At 39.6% G+C, this 18,947-nt stretch overlaps 1 protein-coding gene across 5 annotated transcripts in view; it reads left to right on the top strand.

The window, feature by feature from the left end:
• NTN4 (netrin 4) overlaps positions 1-18,947 on the top strand; it is a 130,345-nt gene that overhangs the window by 72,204 nt on the left and 39,194 nt on the right. For all 5 annotated transcript variants that reach the window (XM_013963984.2, XM_013963986.2, XM_013963983.2 and 2 more), the window contains exon 5: positions 3,683-3,871. In XM_013963984.2, coding sequence (XP_013819438.2) covers positions 3,683-3,871 — 189 coding nt within the window. The remainder of the gene's footprint in view (positions 1-3,682; positions 3,872-18,947) is intronic.

Below are 18,947 nucleotides of genomic sequence, written 5' to 3'. Positions count from 1 at the left end.
AGTTCATCAAGAATGAGACTAACACTGTCATGGCTAACTTTGGGTTTGAGGTTAGAGATTAGATAGAAGAGTAAAAAATATGGGAATGTGAACCGTTTTTTTTTTCTTTGCAATTAAAAATGAAGCACACATGAAATAGAAAGATAGAGGCACAGAGAAATGCACATGCCCATAACAATGTTTACACTAACAAACTTCAATTTTACTAGGATTTAAAGGCAAATACAGTGGGTAAAATTGTGAGAAGTCTCTTCCCATACATAGTTTGGCATCATAACTGATTTGTTTTAGTTTCACGGAAATGTACAGGATTTCCTCTAAGCATAAATCTTAAATTATCTTATAGTATGCTTTTTAAAGACTATGAATCTGGTCAAAATATCGTAACACATCAAGGAAACAATGAAAAACAATAGCAAAAACATTTTCAAATACAGCTGACCTCCAGGAAAAAGTCCGGATCCTTATTCTAAATCAATCAAGAGAATCTAAAGAATTTCTCCCAAATTCCTAGAGTGCCATTATGGCCCTTTCCACAGAAACCAGCTGCATATCTAAATACATATAGAACACAGAGACTTGTCACTTGGTGCTACTGACTATAATCTTAGAAATGACTTTGAGAATCTGTTACATAAGAAACTGCAAACCTCTCCCATAAGAAAATTAAGGCCTCTTTAGGAGACCACCTCATACTCACCAGTACAATAACTGAAGAACGGTACTTCATGAAAGGCAAATCAATCTATCTGCCAAGTTACTAACCCCTGTGCACCAGAAGTTTCCTTTGAAGGGGTTTGAAGGAACGTGGGAGGGAGAGAAGGATGAAAGAAAAGGAAGGAAGAAAGGAAAGAAACTACTGAGGGCCAGAGGAAACAGGGTGAATAGGGATGGGGAGACTAGAGTTCTTAATATATAAACCTTCTTACACTGTTTTGACTGTATTGTGAAAATGTATACTATTCAAAAAACTAAATTTAAAAAATGAAGTACAATTGATTTACAATGTTGTGGTAATTTCTGCAGAGTGATTCAATTATACATACATAGGGCTTCCCAGGTGGCATTAGTGGTAAAAAACTCGCCTGCCAGTGCATAAGAGACACAGGTTTGATCCCTGTGTCAGGAAGATCCCCTATAGGAGGAAATGGCAACCCATCCCAGTATTCTTACCTGGGGAATCCCATGGACAGAGGAATCTGGCAGGCTACAGTCTTTAAGGGACGAAAGAGTCGGACAACACTGAAGTAACTTCACACACACACACACACACACACACACACACACACACACACACCACATGTATTCTTTTTTCCATATTCTTTTCCATTATGGTTTATCACAGTTTATTGAATGTAGTTCCCTGTGCTATTACAGTAGAACCTCATTGTTTATCCATTCTATATATAATAGTTTGCATCTGCTAACCCCAAATCAAATCCCTTATGATTATACAGTGGAAGTGAGAAATAGATTTAAGGGCCTAGATCTGATAGATAGAGTGCCTGATGAACTATGGAATGAGGTTCGTGACATTGTATAGGAGACAGGGATCAAGACCATCCCCATGGAAAAAAAATGCAAAAAAGCAAAATGGCTGTCTGGGGAGGCCTTACAAATAGCTGTGAAAAGAATAGAGGCAAAAAGCAAAGGAGAAAAGGAAAGATATAAGCATCTGAATGCAGAGTTCCAAAGAATAGCAAGAAGAGATAAGAAAGCCTTCTTCAGTGATCAATGTAAAGAAATAGAGGAAAAGAACAGAATGGGAAAGACTAGAGACCTCTTCAAGAAAATTAGAGATACCAAGGGAACATTTCATGCAAAGATGGCCTTGATAAAGGACAGAAATGGTATGGACCTAACAGAAGCAGAAGATATTAAGAAGAGGTGGCAAGAATACACGGAAGAACTGTACAAAAAAGATCTTCACGACCCAGATAATCATGATGGTGTGATCACTAACCTAGAGCCAGATATCTTGGAATGTGAAGTCAAGTGGGCCTTAGAAGGCATCACTACGAACAAAGCTAGTGGAGGTGATGGAATTCCAGTTGAGCTATTTCAAATCCTGAAAGATGATGCTGTCAAAGTGCTGCACTCAATATGCCAGCACATTTGGAAAACTCAGCAGTGGCCACAGGACTGGAAAAGGTCAGTTTTCATTCCAATTCCAAAGAAAGGCAATGCAAAAGAATGCTCAAACCACTACACAATTGCACTCATCTCACATGCTAGTAAAGTAATGCTCAAAAATCTCCAAGCCAGGCTTCAGCAATACGTGAACCGTGAACTCCCTGATGTTCAAGCTGGTTTTAGAAAAGGCAGAGGAACCAGAGATCAAATTGCCAACATCCGCTGGATCATTGAAAAAGCAAGAGTTCCAGAAAAACATCTATTTCTGCTTTATTGACTATGCCAAAGCCTTTGACTGTGTGGATCACAAGAAACTGTGGAAAATTCTTCAAGAGATGGGAATACCAGACCACCTGACCTGCCTCTTGAGAAACCTGTGAGCAGGTCAGGAAGCAACAGTTAGAACTGGACATGGAACAACAGACTGGTTCCAAATAGGAAAAGGAGTACGTCAAGGCTGTATATTGTCACCCTGCTTATTTAACTTCTATGCAGAGTACACCATGAGAAACGCTGGACTGGAAGAAACACAAGCTGGAATCAAGATTGCCGGGAGAAATATCAATAACCTCAGATATGCAGATGACACCACCCTTATGGCAGAAAGTGAAGAGGAACTAAAAAGCCTCTTGATGAAAGTGAAAGAGGAGAGCAAAAAAGTTGGCTTAAAGCTCAACATTCAGAAAACGAAGACCATGGCAACCGGTCCCATCACTTCATGGGAAATAGATGGGCAAACAGTGGAAAGAGTGTCAGACTTTATTTTTTGGGGGCTCATCACTGCATATGGTGACTGCAGCCATGAAATTAAAAGACGCTTACTCCTTGGAAGAAAAGTTATGACCAACCTAGATAGTATATTCAAAAGCAGAGACATTACTTTGCCGACTAAGGTCCATCTAGTCAAGGCTATGGTTTTTCCTGTGGTCATGTATGGATGTGAGAGTTGGACTGTGAAGAAGGCTGAGCACTGAAGAATTGATGCTTTTGTGGTGTTGGAGAAGACTCTTGAGAGTCCCTTGGACTGCAAGGAGATCCAACCAGTCCATTCTGAAGGAGATCAACCCTGGGATTTCTTTGGAAGGAATGATGCTAAAGCTAAAGCTCCAGTACTTTGGCCACCTCATGCGAAGAGTTGACTCATTGGAAAAGACTCTGATGCTGGGAGGGATTGGGGGCAGGAGGAGAAGGGGACGACCAAGGATGAGATGGCTGGATGGCATCTCTGACTCAATGGACATGAGTCTGAGTGAACTCCGGTAGATGGTGATGGACAGGGAGGCCTGGCGTGCTGCGACTCATGGGGTCGCAAAGAGTTGGACACAACTGAGCGACTGAACTGAACTGAACCCCAAACTCCCACTCTATCCTTTCCCCATCCTCGCACCACCTTGGCAACCACAAGTCTGTTTTCTACTTATGAATCTGAAAAAACTATTTTTTTAAAAAATTAGCAGTCCGCTTACCCTACTCGTAACTGCCTGAATACTAGAGAAACTGTCATTTTATTTTTAATTCTTTGCTTTCCTCTGATCCTTCTTTCCCCCAGCCTGCAAGTGCAATGGACATGCTGATGCCTGTCACTTTGACATTAATGTGTGGGAGGCATCAGGGAATCGTAGTGGCGGTGTCTGCAATGACTGTCAGCACAACACAGAAGGTCAACACTGCCAGCGATGTAAGCCAGGCTTCTACTGGGACCTCCGAAGACCTTTCTCTGCCCCAGATGCCTGCAAATGTAAGTGAACTCATGGTTATGGGGGAAAAAGTTTGATTTTTACAAAAGAGATGATACTGCATCCTTCATTTGCTCACCCAAGGGAGAGAGGTCATGAAATTCTCAGACAATCCACTCATACACTTCAGTTAACTTCATTGATAACGGGTAAAAATTGTCAGGTGGGCACAGTACAATAGTCATAAAAACAATCTCCTTACTCACTCTCCATGAAGTAAAATTTTCTCCTATAGCACCATATTTTGGAAAACAAGATGACTAATAACAAGGAAAAAAGAATGATCAAGAGGAAGATATATTTAAGATTATCTTCAGCTCAGTTCAGTCAGTCAGTCATGTCCAACTCTTTGCAACCCCATGAACTGCAGCACGCCAGGTTTTCCTGTCTATCACCAACTTCCAGAGCTTGCTCAAACTTCTGTCCATCAAGTTGGTGATACCATCCAACCTCTCATCCCCTTCTCCTCCTCCCTTCAATCTTTCCCAGCATCAGGGTCTTTTCCAATGAGTCAGCTCCTCTCACTAGGTGGCCAAAGTATTTGAGTTTCAGCTTCAGCATCAGTCCTTCCAGTGAATATTCAGGGTTGATTTTCTACAGGATTGACTAGTTTGATCTCCTTGCAGTCCAAGGGACTCTCAAGAGGCTTCTCCACCACCACAGTTCAAAAGCATTAATTCTGCGGTGCTCAGATTTTCTTAAGACCAAATATATGAGTAGGACACAGACAATAATGGACTGAAACTGATGAAATAAAGAGTTGTTATCTGCACTTGGGTCATTCTTGCTTTCATCTCTGCAGTGAATTTGAACATCTGAAAAATGACAGGTTTTGGTTCCACTGTGAATGCAATCTGGTTGACTCTGCTGTAAGATACCATGGTATCAAAAATGAATTTAGAACATAACAGTAATTCCTTACGTTCTCCCCAATACTAAACTATTAAAGAATGGGTTCGGCTTTTTGTTGGCATAAATCCAATAAGAGGTTTTTTTCAAAGAAAGAGTATAGTTTTCAAAGATCTGCTCAGTTAATGAGACATTCTCTGAAACATGACTATGAAGGATGTAGACAGAGCTTAAGTAAAAGTCCAGTGTGGATGAATAGTTCCTCTAACTACATGAGCATTTACATGTCTCTTGACTCACAGATGATTAGATCATAGAAACCACTCAAGGCTGTTAATGGAGATGAATGATCATGCCCTTCCTTTTCCCACTATGAACTCTACATTCTAGGTCAAAAAACAGAGACAGGAAAGAAACAATACAATGGGAAACAATCATTTAAAATCTTGAGTTTGTTTTTAATTTAAAGGAAAATTTCTGTAGCTCTTGAAAAAACAGTTTTGACATAAGGCAGGGGGTATTTACATGAAATACTAGTGGGCTTACTTGTTGCAGGCTTTTTCTCTTATATTGTTGAAGACAGAACATGGAACAGCTCACTTTCAACACTAAGCCCCAAATTGTGAATTTACGTCACAATATTTCTCCAAGAATTGTTTTACTCCTGTTTTTTTCTGTACTCAGTTGAATTCAGTTCAGTCGCTCAGTTGTGTCCAACTCTTTGAAACCCCATGGACTGCAGCACTCCAGGCTTCCCTGGCCCTCACCAACTCCTGGAATTTACTAAAATTCATGTCCCTTGAGTCGGTGATGCCATCCAACCATTTCATCCTGTGTTGTCACCTTCTCATCCCGCCTTCAATCTTTCCCAGCATCAGGGTCTTTTCAAATGAGTCAGTTCTTCGCATCAGGTGGCCAAAGTATTGGAGTTTCAGCTTTAGCATCAGTCCTTCCAGTGAATATTCAGACTGATTTGCTTTAGGATGGACTGGTTGGATCTCCTGCAGTCCAAGGGACTCTCAAGAGTCTTCTCCAACACCACAGTTCAAAAGCATCAATTCTTCGGTGCTCAGCTTTCTTTATAGTCCAACTCTCACATCCATACATGACTACTGGAAAAACATAGCTTTGACTAGATGGACCTTTGTTGGTATTATTTGACCTGAGGCCAAACTATGGTGGAGGTAATGAAAAGGTCCCATGCATGCACTGCTATACTCAGTGTCCCCAACCCTGCACTGGGCCACCGCTGACCCATGCCTCCACCAGAGACTCCTGGACACTATGGGCAAGTCTGGGTTAGTCTCTTGTGGGGTCACTGCTCCTTTCCCCTGGGTCCTGGTGCACACAAGGTTCTGTTTGTGGCCTTCGAGTGTCTGTTTCTCCAGTCCTGTGTAAGTTCTAGCGACTCTATGGTGGGTTAATGGTGACCTCCTCCCAAAGGGCTTATGCCATACCCAGGTCTACTGCAACCAGAGCCCCTGACCCTGAAGCAATCCAATTCTGACCTGTACCTCCTCTGGAGACACCCAAACACAGTTCTGTCTCAGTCTCTGTGGGGTCTCTGGGTCCTGGGGTATACATGGTATGTTTGAGCCCTCTGAGCTTCTCTGGCTGGTATGGGATTTGATTCTAAATGCTATTTCTGTACTCAGACTTTCATTTATTTATTTTATTTGGAGGATAATTGCTTTACAACATTGTTTTGGTTTCTGCTGTAATATAGTGAATTAGCAAATTCAGACTTAAATTGAAGAAAGTGGGGAAAACCACTAGACCATTCAGGTATGACCTAAATCAAATCCCTTATGATTATACAGTGGAAGTGAGAAATAGATTTAAGGGACTAGATCTGATAGACAGAGTGCCTGATGAACTATGGACGGGGGTTTGTGACACTGTACAGGAGACAGGGATCAAGACCATCCCCATGGAAAAGAAAAGCAAAAAAGCAAAATGGCTGTCTGAGGAGGCCTTACAAATAGCTGTGAAAAGAAGAGAAGTGAAAAGCAGAGAAAAGGAAAGATATAAATATCTGAATGCAGAGTTCCAAAGAATAGCAATAAGAGATAAGAAAGCCTTCTTCAGCGACCAATGCAAAGAAATAGAGGAAAACAACAGAATGGGAAAGACTAGAGACCTCTTCAAGAAAATTAGAGATATCAAGGGAACATTTCATGCAAAGATGGGCTTGATAAAGGACAGAAATGGTATGGACCTAACAGAAGCAGAAGATATTAAGAGGTGATAAGAAGACACAGAAGAACTATACAAAAAAGAGCTTCATGACCCAGATAATCATGATGGTGTGGTCACTCACCTAAAGCAAGACATCTTGGAATGTGAAGTCAAGTGGGCCTTAGAGAGCATCACCACGAACAAAGCTAGTGGAGGTGATGGAATTCCAGTTGAGCTATTTCAAATCCTGAAAGATGATGCTGTGGAAGTGCTGCACTCAATATGCCAGCACATTTGGAAAACTCAGCAGTGGCCACAGGACTGGAAAAGGTCAGTTTTCATTCCAATCCCAAAGAAAGGCAAAGCCAAACAATGCTCAAACTACCACACAATTGCACTCATCTCACACACTAGTAAAGTAATGCTCAAAAGTCTCCAAGCCAGGCTTCAACAATATGTGAACCGTGAACTTCCAGATGTTCAAGCTGGTTTTAGCAAAGGCAGAGGAACCAGAGATCAAATTGCCAACATCTGCTGGATCATGGAAAAAGCAAGAGAGTTCCAGAAAAACATCTATTTCTGCTTTATTGACTATGCCAAAGCCTTTGACTGTGTGGATCACAAGAAACTGTGGAAAATTCTGAAAACGATGGGCATACCAGACCGTCTGACCCGCCTCTTGAGAAACCTATATGCAGGTAGGGAAGCAACAGTTAGAACTGGACATGGAACAACAGACTAGTTCCAAATAGGAAAAGGAGTATGTCAAGGCTGTATATTGTCACCCTGCTAATTTAACTTATATGCAGAGCACATCTAGAGAAACACTGGGCTGGAAGAAGCACAAGCTGGAATCAAGATTGCCGGGAGAAATATCAATAACTTCAGATATGCAGATGACACCATCCTTATGGCAAAAAGTAAAGAGGAACTAAAAAGCCTCTTGATGAAAGTGAAAGAGGAGAGTGAAAAAGTTGGCTTAAAGCTCAACATTCAGAAAACGAAGATCATGGCATCCAGTCCCATCACTTCATGGGAAATAGATGGGGAAACAGTGGAAACAGTGAGAGACTTTACTTCTTAGGGCTCCAAAATCACTGCATATGGTGACTGCAGCCATGAAATTAAAAGATGCTTACTCCTTGGAAGAAAAGTTATGACCAACCTAGATAGCATATAGAAAAGCAGAGATATTACTTTGCCAACAAAGGTCCGTCTAGTCAAGGCTATGGTTTTTCCAGTGGTCATGTATGGATGTGAGAGTTGGACTGTAAGAAAGCTGAGCACTGAAGAATTGATGCTTTTGAACTGTGGTGTTGGAGAAGACTCTTGAGAGTCCCTTGGACTGGAAGAAGATCCAACCAGTGCATCCTAAAGGAGATCAGTCCTGGGTGTTCATTGGAAGGACTGATGTTGAAGCTGAAACTCCACCTCATGTGAAGAGTTGACCCATTGGAAAAGACCCTGATGCTGGGAGGGATTGGGGGCAGGAGGAGAACGGGACTACAGAGGATGAGATGGCTGAATGGCATCACCGACTCGATGGACATGAGTTTGAGTGAACACCAGGAGTTGGTGATGGACAGGGAGGCCTGGCGTGCTGTGATTCAGGGGGTCGCAAAGACACAACTGAGCGACTGAACTGAACTGATACACATATACTTGAGCCTCCCTTCTACATGCCCCAACCATCAGACTTTCATTTTAGTAGGATTCAAAGAGATCTAGAATAGAAATTTACCCTGCCTCTTACAGTTGTGTAACCCAGTGCCAGCTGTTGAAGGTCTTGGACTCCAATGTCTTTCTACTCACAAGGTTGTAATGAGAACTATATAACCTAAAGTATGTGGAGTGTTTAGAGGGTTGCTTGTCATATAGTAAGTCCTAAAGAAATGAAAAACTAGTATAAACTGTTGTCCTATAAGATCTACTCTTTATTGACTAAAAATACCTTATAACAAAAATAATTATTCCTTTAAAATCCATAGTACCTTAGGGACTAACATGTAGTTTCTTAACTCTGTGTGCTTAGTGAAGGGTCTGCTTATGAAATTTTTTAATCTAAAACATATTCAGCCCTAACATATTCAGCCCATATTCATTTTGTATAGGATATATTTAAATAGATATGTGTATGGGGGTGTTTCACATCTTCAGACCACTAGTAAAAATGTCTAAAAGAAAGAATGTATGCACTAACAAGCAGATAAAACAGGAAATTAATTTACTGCCTTGCATGGCAATGGGTAACATTTTCAGAAAGATACTGTTATAGGGATTGTATTGTATATGTAGATTGCTTTGGGTAGTATAGTCATTTTCACAATATTGATTCTTCCCATCCAAAAACACCTTCTGTATCATCTTTGGTTTCTTTCACCAGTGTCTTATAGTTTTCTGAGTACAGGTCCTTTACTTCTTTAGGTACGTTTATTCCTAGGTATTTTATTCTTTTTGATGCAATGATAAATGAGATTATTTCCTTAATTTCTCTTTGTGATCTTTTACTGTTAGTGTGTAGGAATGCAAGAGATTTCTGTGCATTAATTTTGTATCCTGCTTTACCAGATTCATTAATTAGCTCTAGTAGTTTTCTAGTAGTAACTGTAGGATTTTCTATGTATAGTATGTTATCTGCAAACAGTGACATTTTTACTTATTTGCCAATTTGTATAGCTTTTTGAACTATTGGTGGGAATGTAAATTGATAGTCACTATGAAGAACATTATGAAGGTTCCTTAAAAAAATAAACATAGAACTACCATATGACCCAGCGATTCTACTCCTGGGCATATACCCAAAGAAAACCATAACTCAAAAAGACACAGGCACCCCCAAGTTCACTGCAGCACTATTCACAATAGCCAGGACATGGAAACAACCCAAATATCTATCAACAGAGGAATGGGTAAAGGAGATGTGGTACATATATACAATGAAATGTTACTCAGTCATAAAAAAGAATGAAATTAGATCATTTGGAGAGATGCGAATGGACCTAGAGACTGTCATATAGAGTGAAGTAAGTCAGTCAGAGAAGAGCAGATATTGTATATTAACACATATATGTGGAATCTAGAAAAATGGTACAGATGATCTTATGTGCAAAGCAGAAATAGAGACATAGACATACAGAACAAATGTATGGATTCCAAAGAGGGAACGGGTGGGATGAACTGGGAGGCTGGGGAAACATATGTACACTATTAATACTATATATAAAACACATAAATAATTAGAACATTTTATAGCACAGGGAACTCTACTCAGTGCTCTGTGGTGACCTAAATGGGGAGGAAGTCCAAAAAGAGAAGGGCTATATATATGTATACCTGATTCACTTTGCTGTATAGCAGAAACTAACATAACATTGTAAAGCAACTATACTCCAATAAAAACTAATAAAAATAAATAAATAAAATTAATAAATGAAGTATATAGTATACATGTTAGAAGATGGTTCAAGTGCTATTAATAATATCACCAAAGAAGTATAAATCAAACAAGTTAAGAAGGATCCGAGGTGCCAGGGGTTTGGAATGAGAAGAGGAGTGACAAGATGCAGTATTATTTTTCACTTTCATTATTTAAGAAATAATTGGCATATAGCACTATATGAATTTAAGATGTACAGCATAATCATTTGGTATATGTGTAATTGTGAAGTGATCACCACAATAAGTTTAGTTAACATCTATCACCTCACCTAATTATAATTTTTTCCTTATGATGAAAACTTTTATAATCTACTCTGTTAGAAACTTTCACATATATAGTATGGTATGAACTGTAGTTATCATGCTGTACATTATATCCCCAAAACTTATTTATCTTATAACTGGATGTTTGTTGTTGTTGCTTTTTTTTAATCATCTTCACCTATTTTGCCCTAACAACCCCTCATTCCCCACCTCTGGAAACCACCAATCTGTTCTCTATTCCTGTAAGTTTGATTTTTTAGCTTCTCACTGATATAAGTGAGGACATAGACAAGATGCAGTATTGAATTAGGATAGGCCTCATCACTAAGAAGGTGAGACTTGAGCAAAGAACTGAAGATAGTAAAAAAGTTGGCCAAATATTTAAGAAAATTTAAGCAGATGGAATACCCAGAGCGAATGTCCTCAGACATGAAGGTGCTTAATGTGTCAAAATGAAAACAAGGTCAGCTTGGTTGCATCAGAATGGGATTTGGGGGGAAGCAGGCAACGAGACCAGAGGTATGAGGCAAATAATGTGGGCCTGTAAGCCGCTGAAAGCACAGCACCTTTTACTTGAAGTGAAATGATGAACCAGCACAGATATTTGAACAGAAAAGTGGTATAATCTGACTTACTTTTCAAAGATTCATTCTTATGTTGAACAAAGGCAGCTCAATTCAAGTTTGGTTGCAGTCAACAAGCAAACCAGTGAGTCTCAAAATGTCTGGTTCCTTGACCATCACCATCACCTGGGAATGTTAGAAATGCAAGTTCTCAGACTGCAATCCAAGCCAGCTGCACCAGATTTTGGGGTGGAGCCCAAAAATCTGAATTTTACAAGCCTGCCAGGTGATTCTGATGCAAGCAGTTTGAGAAACACTGGTCTAGATGAAGACTCTGTAAATTTTACTTACATTGATTAAAACAAACCCAGTTTCTAATATCTAACTAACATTTAAGCATCTACTCTGATCCCCTGGAGAAGGAAATGGCAGCACTCCAGTATTCTTGCCTGGAAAATCCCATGGACCACGGAGCCTGGCAGGCTACTGTCCATGGGGTCGCAAAGAGTCGGACACAACTGAGCGACTTCATTTCACTTTCACTGTTCTGGTATGGCTTCCCGGGTGGCTCAGTGGTTAATGTCAATGCAAGAAACACAGGACACACAGGTTTGATTCCTGGGTTGGGAAGATTCTCCTGGAGTAGGAGATGGCAACCCACTCCAGTATTCTTGCCTGGAAAATTCCATGGACATAGGAGCCTGGTGGGCTACAGTCCATGGCATCACAAAGAATCAGACACAACTGAGTGAGCATGCACGTGCATGTTCTGGTATAGCAAATGGCTGGTCACTTTCATTAGAGTAACAAGCAGATCTGTAAGAAGAGAGAAAGAAAACTTTGAAACATTGATTAGGACTAGATTTTGGAGGGCCTTGTATGCTAGCCTAAAAATTTTTGGTATTAATTTTCTAGGGTACTGGGAGCCATTGCAGTGATTAATCTGGAAAGTTTCATATATTTCCAATATATTTTACTAATATAATGTTTAGATTAATTTGAAAGCACTGCATATATTTCATTGCATTTTACTTTACTAGTCAAAATTTAAGTTCTTCAGCTTTTCAAATGGTAAGATGAGTAAATGTATAAAAGATTGAAACAGATAATTTTTTTTAATGCCTAAGTCTTACAATAAAAAGAGAAATAGAAAAGGTTTTGGCTGACTTGGAGCCAAAATAAACACCTTTTGTTTTGTTACTGTTCTGTGTTCAAGCTACTGCTCACATTCTTACAAAATGTAAAAAGGTTGTGTCAGCTCTAGCTCTTTAAATACTAGAGGACTCATGGTTTCAGAGTTTTATAAAAAGATCATGAAAGAGATTATTTAAAAAGTTATCCCACTACTTATATAGCTCTTCTGGGGACCTTTGCCGAAAAGGCTTTATAGGTTTTGGTCTCCAAATTACAGTTCTATAAAAATAGGAGCAAAATGTGAGAATGTAGCTAAAACTAACAAAACACATAACTTTTTATTATTTTTTAGTCCATGAAAATGCCTATAGACACAATATTTTCCATATATACTGTTTGATTTCCAAGGTCAGTAGACTTGAAGTAAAATTAGAACATTTTAAAAACTTTCCCTTTCATTCAACAAATTCTTATTGAATATTACTGTGTACTAAGTGTGCTCATTCCTGGGAATTATAACAGTGAACAAGAGAGACAGTCTTTCTTTTTTGTTTTGAGACACAGTCTTTTTACAGAGCTTATGTGTGAATAAATATATATATGTATGTATGTATGTGTGTATGTGTGTGTGTGTGTGTGTGTGTGTGGGCAACTAGTGATATATATATGTGTGTTAAATCACACCAGTATGACCAGTACTGTTTAGAGTATACAGGAGCGATCATAGGCAGGGCAATGAACAAGAGTTGATTTTTCGACTTAAGATCTAAGACCTGAAGTTTAATAGGAATCAGCATAATATGGATAAAGGATATTCCCAGCAGTGAGAACAACCAGTGCTAAAGAGGAACAGAAGGAAGAAAGATGATAGCATATTCAAAGAACTGGAAAAATTTTAGAATACTTCAGTTCAGTTCAGTTCAGTTGCTCAGTCGTGTCCAACTCTTTGCCACCCCATGAACCGCAGCATGCCAGGCCTCCCTGTCCATCACCAACTCCTGGAGTTTACTCAAATCCATGTCTATTGAGTCGGTGATGCCATCCAGCCATCTCATCCTCTGTTGTCCCTTTCCCCTCCTGCCCTCAATCTTTCTCAGCATCAGAGTCTTTTCCAATGAGTCAGCTCTTCACATCAGGTGGCCAAAGTATTGGAGTTTCAGCTTCAACATCAGTCCTTCCAATGAACACCCAGGACTGATATCCTTTAGGATGGACTGGTTGGATCTCCTTGCAGTCCAAGGGACTCTCAGGAGTCTTCTCCAACACCACAGTTCAAAGGCATCAATTCTTCGGTGCTCAGCTTTCTTTATAGTCCAGCTCTCACATCCATACATGACCACTGGAAAAACCATAACCTTGACTAGACGGACGTTACAGAGGGAAAAAAAGAGGGGCAGCATGGTAGAGGAGTATGAGGATGAGAGAAGTAGAGAAGATGGGTGGTTGGCTGGTGATACCCTCATCTTGGATACTTCCATCAGTGAGATGGTGTGGGTTGAACTATCCCACAAGCAGGTGATAGTCAGTCAATAAGTACCATTTAATATAATTACCAGACCCTACCAAAGGATGTTTATAGGCAATGTCAAAGTGTCAGAAGACTAAAGGTACCAAAGCTATTTCAATTAAAATTCTATGAACAGCACAGTAATGACATTCTAGAACAAAACAAAACATTATAAGATAACTGTAACACACTTTTCTGGATTAGTTTCTGAACCCCTTAAATTATCATAGTATTCCCTTATGTCTGGAGTCCTGAATGACTTGAATAATGACCACCAATAATTCATACTGCTAATCACTCCTAATTCAAAATATTTATACCATATAAGTATGGTGCAACAAATAGGGGAATTATGAAAATAACTGGTACCAATTTAGTCCTTTTAGTATAATTTGTAGGAGGTGAATGGATTAGTATGGAAGATCTATATTTCCTTTTTTCCTTTTCCAGACATGCCTTCGATTCTGGGTAGACTGCCTGAGGAAGGCATATCTCCATTCATGTTATGACTATTCCAGCATATGTTTGGGACACAGATGCCTGTGTCCACTTCCCAAGCATGGCTTTTTTAACTGGCACCGTCTTCCAGGTTATGACTCTAGTTCTTCCTTTCCCTTTTCTGAGTCAGGAGTAGACTCCACCATTTATTAGCACACCCTATTTTTCTCTCAAGTATTTTCCATAACATGCTGTTTGGTTGGCAGCAAGTTTGGCAATATTTTCATTTAGTAATATTTCATATTATTAACTACCTCTTTAGCAGATGTGTCTCTATATCACCTTTAGATTTACCAAGGCTGAGTTTTAAGCTTATGAAAAATACGTTAGTGTACTTAACATTTATCAAGTACCTACAGTGCACCACAAGCTTTCCAAGTGGCTCTAGTGGTGAAGAACCTGCCTGCCAATGCAGGAGACATAAGAGATTCAAGTTTGATCCCTGAGTTGGGAAGATCCTCTGAAGGAGGGCACAACCCACTCCAGTATTCTTGTCTGGAGAATCCTATGGACAGAGGAGCCTGGAGGGCTACAGTCCATGGGGTCACAAGAAGTCAGACACGACTGAAGGGACTTAGCACACACACAGCACAGTGCACCATATTTCGTGCTAAGTGCTAATAGAGAATCATTATGGCTGCAACTTTTCTGCCTATCGGGTCCCACTTTACTTTTATATGAGGAAGCTCATATCAAGAAAACCAGTGGACATTTGAAAAAAAAATTAAACTGTCTCAGTGTGTGGCTTCATTAACATGTATACTGTTATTCAAAATAACAATGTATTTATTTTACTGTGCATTCCAAGGCAGAAAAGTAACCTGATGCTCAGTGTGTGGTCCAAAGACCAGCTGCATTGGGATCATCCAGTTGCTGATGAACCTCTGATCCCCACCCCAGACCTACTGAATCTAACACGCACTTTACCAAAACTCTCAGGTGATTATATTTAAAGTTTGAGAGTGGGCAGAATACTTTTTATCAAGGGTTAAATGCATTTAGCACTTATTCTACAGTTAATTTTTTTTAAGTTAGCCAGACAGAATATTCTACGATTCCTGAGCATTCAAATTAACCAAAGCTTGTATCTCCCTTTGTAAGCATATAAACTTGGATTTTTTAATGAATTACATAGAGGTTTACTGATGAGAAGGATGGAAATCTGGATACATGTGTTTCTATGATTTGGCGTTTTCCAAAGTTTGATTCATGGAACATTAACTCCATAAGATGTTAATAGAAATTAGATATATGGGAATTTTTCTACAGCCTTCAGATTCAGGAAATGATGAATTAGTCAAAGGCTTCTTTACTTAAAGATTTCTCAGAGACTTTAAATGACAATGTTCATGGTAAAACTCCTATATAGCTTTGAAGTATGTCTCCCAAATTTAACCAGAGAATGCTTTTCTTATGGAGTCTTTTGCAGGACAAATGTTCCATAGAACACACTGGAAATATTGCATTGTATAGTGGCCTTCTCTATATGAAGAGTCACTTACAAAGATATATCCTAGAAGATTCCTTCTATATGTTTGCTCCTCATTTTCAAGTGCTAGAGCAAGAGCCTATGCCTGTATATTAAGGAGAAAATAAACTTCATATTTCTAGCAGTGAAATGATCACAATTCAGTTCAGTTCAGTTGCTCAGTTGTGTCTGACTCTGAGACCCCATGGACTGCAGAATGTCAGGCCTCCTTGTCCATCACCAACTCATGTCCATTGAGTCCATGATGCCATTCAACCATCTCGTCCTCTGTTGTCCCCTTCTCCTCCCACCTACAATCTTTTCCAGCATCAGGGTCTTTTCAAATGAGTCAATTCTTTGTATCAGATGGCCAAAGTATTGGAGTTTCAGCTTTAGCATTAGTCCTTCCAGTGAATATTCAGAACTGATTTCCTTTAGGATGGACTGGTTGGATCTCCTTGCAGTCCAAGGGACTCTCAAGAGTCTTCTCCAATACCGCAGTTCAAAAGCATCAATTCTTCGGTGCTCAGCTTTCTTTATAGTCCAACTCTCACATCCATATATGACTACTGGAAAAACCATACCCTTGACTCTAGATGGGCCTTTGTTGGCAAAGTAATGTCTCTGCTTTTTAATGTTTTCTAGGTTGGTCATAACTTTTCTTCCAAGAAATAAGCATCTTTTAATTTCATGGCTGCAGTCACCATCTGCAGTGATTTTGGAGCCCCCGCCCCCCAAATAAAGTCTCTCACTGTTTCCACTGTTTCCCCATCTATTTGCCATGAAGTGATGGAACCAGATGCCATGATCTTAGTTTTCTGAATGTTGAGGTTTTTTTTTTTAATTTAAACTTATTTATTTTAATTGGAGGTTAATTACTTTACAATATTGTATTGGTTTTGCCATACATCAACATGAATCCGCCACGGGTATACATGCGTTCCCCATCCTGAACCCCCCTCCCTCCTACTTCCCTGTATCATCCCTCTGGGTCATCCCAGTGCACCAGCCCCAAGCATCCAGTATCATGCATCGAACCTGGACTGGTGATTCGTTTCTTATATGATATTATACATGTTTCAATGCCATTCTCCCAAGTCATCCCACCCTTGCCTTCTCCCACACAGTCCAAAAGACTGTTCTATACATCTGTGTCTCTTTTGCTGTCTCGCATACAGGGTTATTGTTACCATCTTTCTAAATTCCATATATATGCGTTAGTATACTGTATTGGTGTTTTTCTTTCTGGCTTACTTCACTCTGTATAATAGGCTCCAGTGTCATCCACCTCATGAGAACTGATTCAAATGTATTCTTTTTAATGGCTGAGTAATACTCCACTGTGTATATGTACCACAGCTTTCTTATCCATTCATCTGCTGATGGACATCTAGGTTGCTTCCATGTCCTGGCTATCATAAACAGTGCTGCGATGAACATTGGGGTACACGTGTCTCTTTCAGTTCTGGTTTCCTCGGTGTGTATGCCCAGCAGTGGGATTGCTGGGTCATAAGGCAGTTCAATTTCCAGTTTTTTAAGGAATCTCCACAATGTTCTCCATAGTGGCTGTACTAGTTTGCATTCCCACCAACAGTGTAAGAGGGTTCCCTTTTCTCCACACCCTCTCCAGCATTTATTGCTTGTAGACTTTTGGATCGCAGCCATTCTGACTGGCGTGAAATGGTACCTCATTGTGGTTTTGATTTGCATTTCTCTGATAATGAGTGATGTTGAACATCTTTTCATGTGTTTGTTAGCCATCTGTATGTCTTCTTTGGAGAAATGTCTGTTTAGTTCAATGGCCCATTTTTTGATTGGGTCGTTTATTTTTCTGGAATTGAGCTGCAGGAGTTGCTTGTATATTTTTGAGACTAGTTGTTTGTCAGTTGCTTCATTTGCTATTATTTTCTCCCATTCTGAAGGCTGTCTTTTCACCTTGCTTATAGTTTCAGTGTTGAGTTTTAAGCCAACTTTTTCACTCTCTTCTTTCACTTTCATCAAGAGGCTCTTTATTCTTCACTTTCTGCCATAAGTGTGGTGTCATCTGTATATCTGAGGTTATTGATATTTTTCCCGGCAATCTTGATTCCAGCTTGTGCTTCTTCCAGTCCAGCATTTCTCATGATGTACTCTGCATATAGGTTAAATAAGAGGGTGACAACATACAGCCTTGACGTACTCCTTTCCTGATTTGGAACCAATCTGTTGTTCCACATCAATTTCTAACTGTTTCTTGACTTGCATATAGATTTCTCAAGAGGCAGGTCAGGTGGTCTGGTATTCCCATTTCTTTAATAATTTTCCACAGTTTGTTGTGATCCATACAGTCAAAGGCTTTGGTGTAGTCAATAAACTAGAAATAGATGTTTTTCTGGAACTCTCTTGCTTTTTTGATGATCCAGTGGATTTTGGCAATTTGATCTCTGGTTCCTCTGCCTTTTCTAAATCCAGTATGAACATCTGGAAGTTCACAGTTCATGTACTGTTGAAGTCTGGCTTGGAGAATTTTGAGCATTACTTTGTTAGTGTGTGAGATGAGTGCAATTGTGTGGTAGTTTGAGCACTGTTTGGCATTGCCTTTCTTTGGGATTGGAATGAAGACTGACCTTTTCCAGTCCTGTGGCCACTGCTGAGTTTTCCCGATTTGCTGGCATATTGAGTGCAGCACTTCCACAGCATCATCTTCTAGGATTTGAAATAGCTCAACTGGAATTCCATCACCTCCACTAGCTTTGTTCATAATGATGCTTCCTAAGGCCCGCTTGACCTCACATTCCAGGATGTTTTTCTCTAGGTGAGTGATCACACCATTGTGATTGTCTGGGTCATTAATACCTTTTTGTATAGTTCTTCTGTGTATTCTTACCACCTCTTCTTAATCTCTTATGCTTCTGTTAAGTCCTTGCCATTTCTATCCTTTATCGAGCCCATCTTTGCATGAAATGTTCCCTTGGCATCTCTAATTTTCTTGAAGGGATCTCTAGTCTTTCCCATTCTGTTGTTTTCCTTTATTTCTTTGCATTGATCACTGAGGAGGGCTTTCTTATCTTTCCTTGCTATTCTTTGGAACTCTGCATTCAAATGGGTATATCTTTCCTTTTCTCCTTTGCTTTGTTTTTTTTTTAATTTTTAGTTTTACTTTATTTTGCTTTACAATACTGTATTGGTTTTGCCATACA

This window comes from Capra hircus, chromosome 5, assembly GCF_001704415.2.
Source record: "Capra hircus breed San Clemente chromosome 5, ASM170441v1, whole genome shotgun sequence".
NCBI classification, from domain to species: domain Eukaryota; kingdom Metazoa; phylum Chordata; class Mammalia; order Artiodactyla; family Bovidae; genus Capra; species Capra hircus.
The sequence above is the reverse complement of the archived record's forward strand: the minus strand, read 5'-3'. Positions and strand labels throughout refer to the sequence as shown.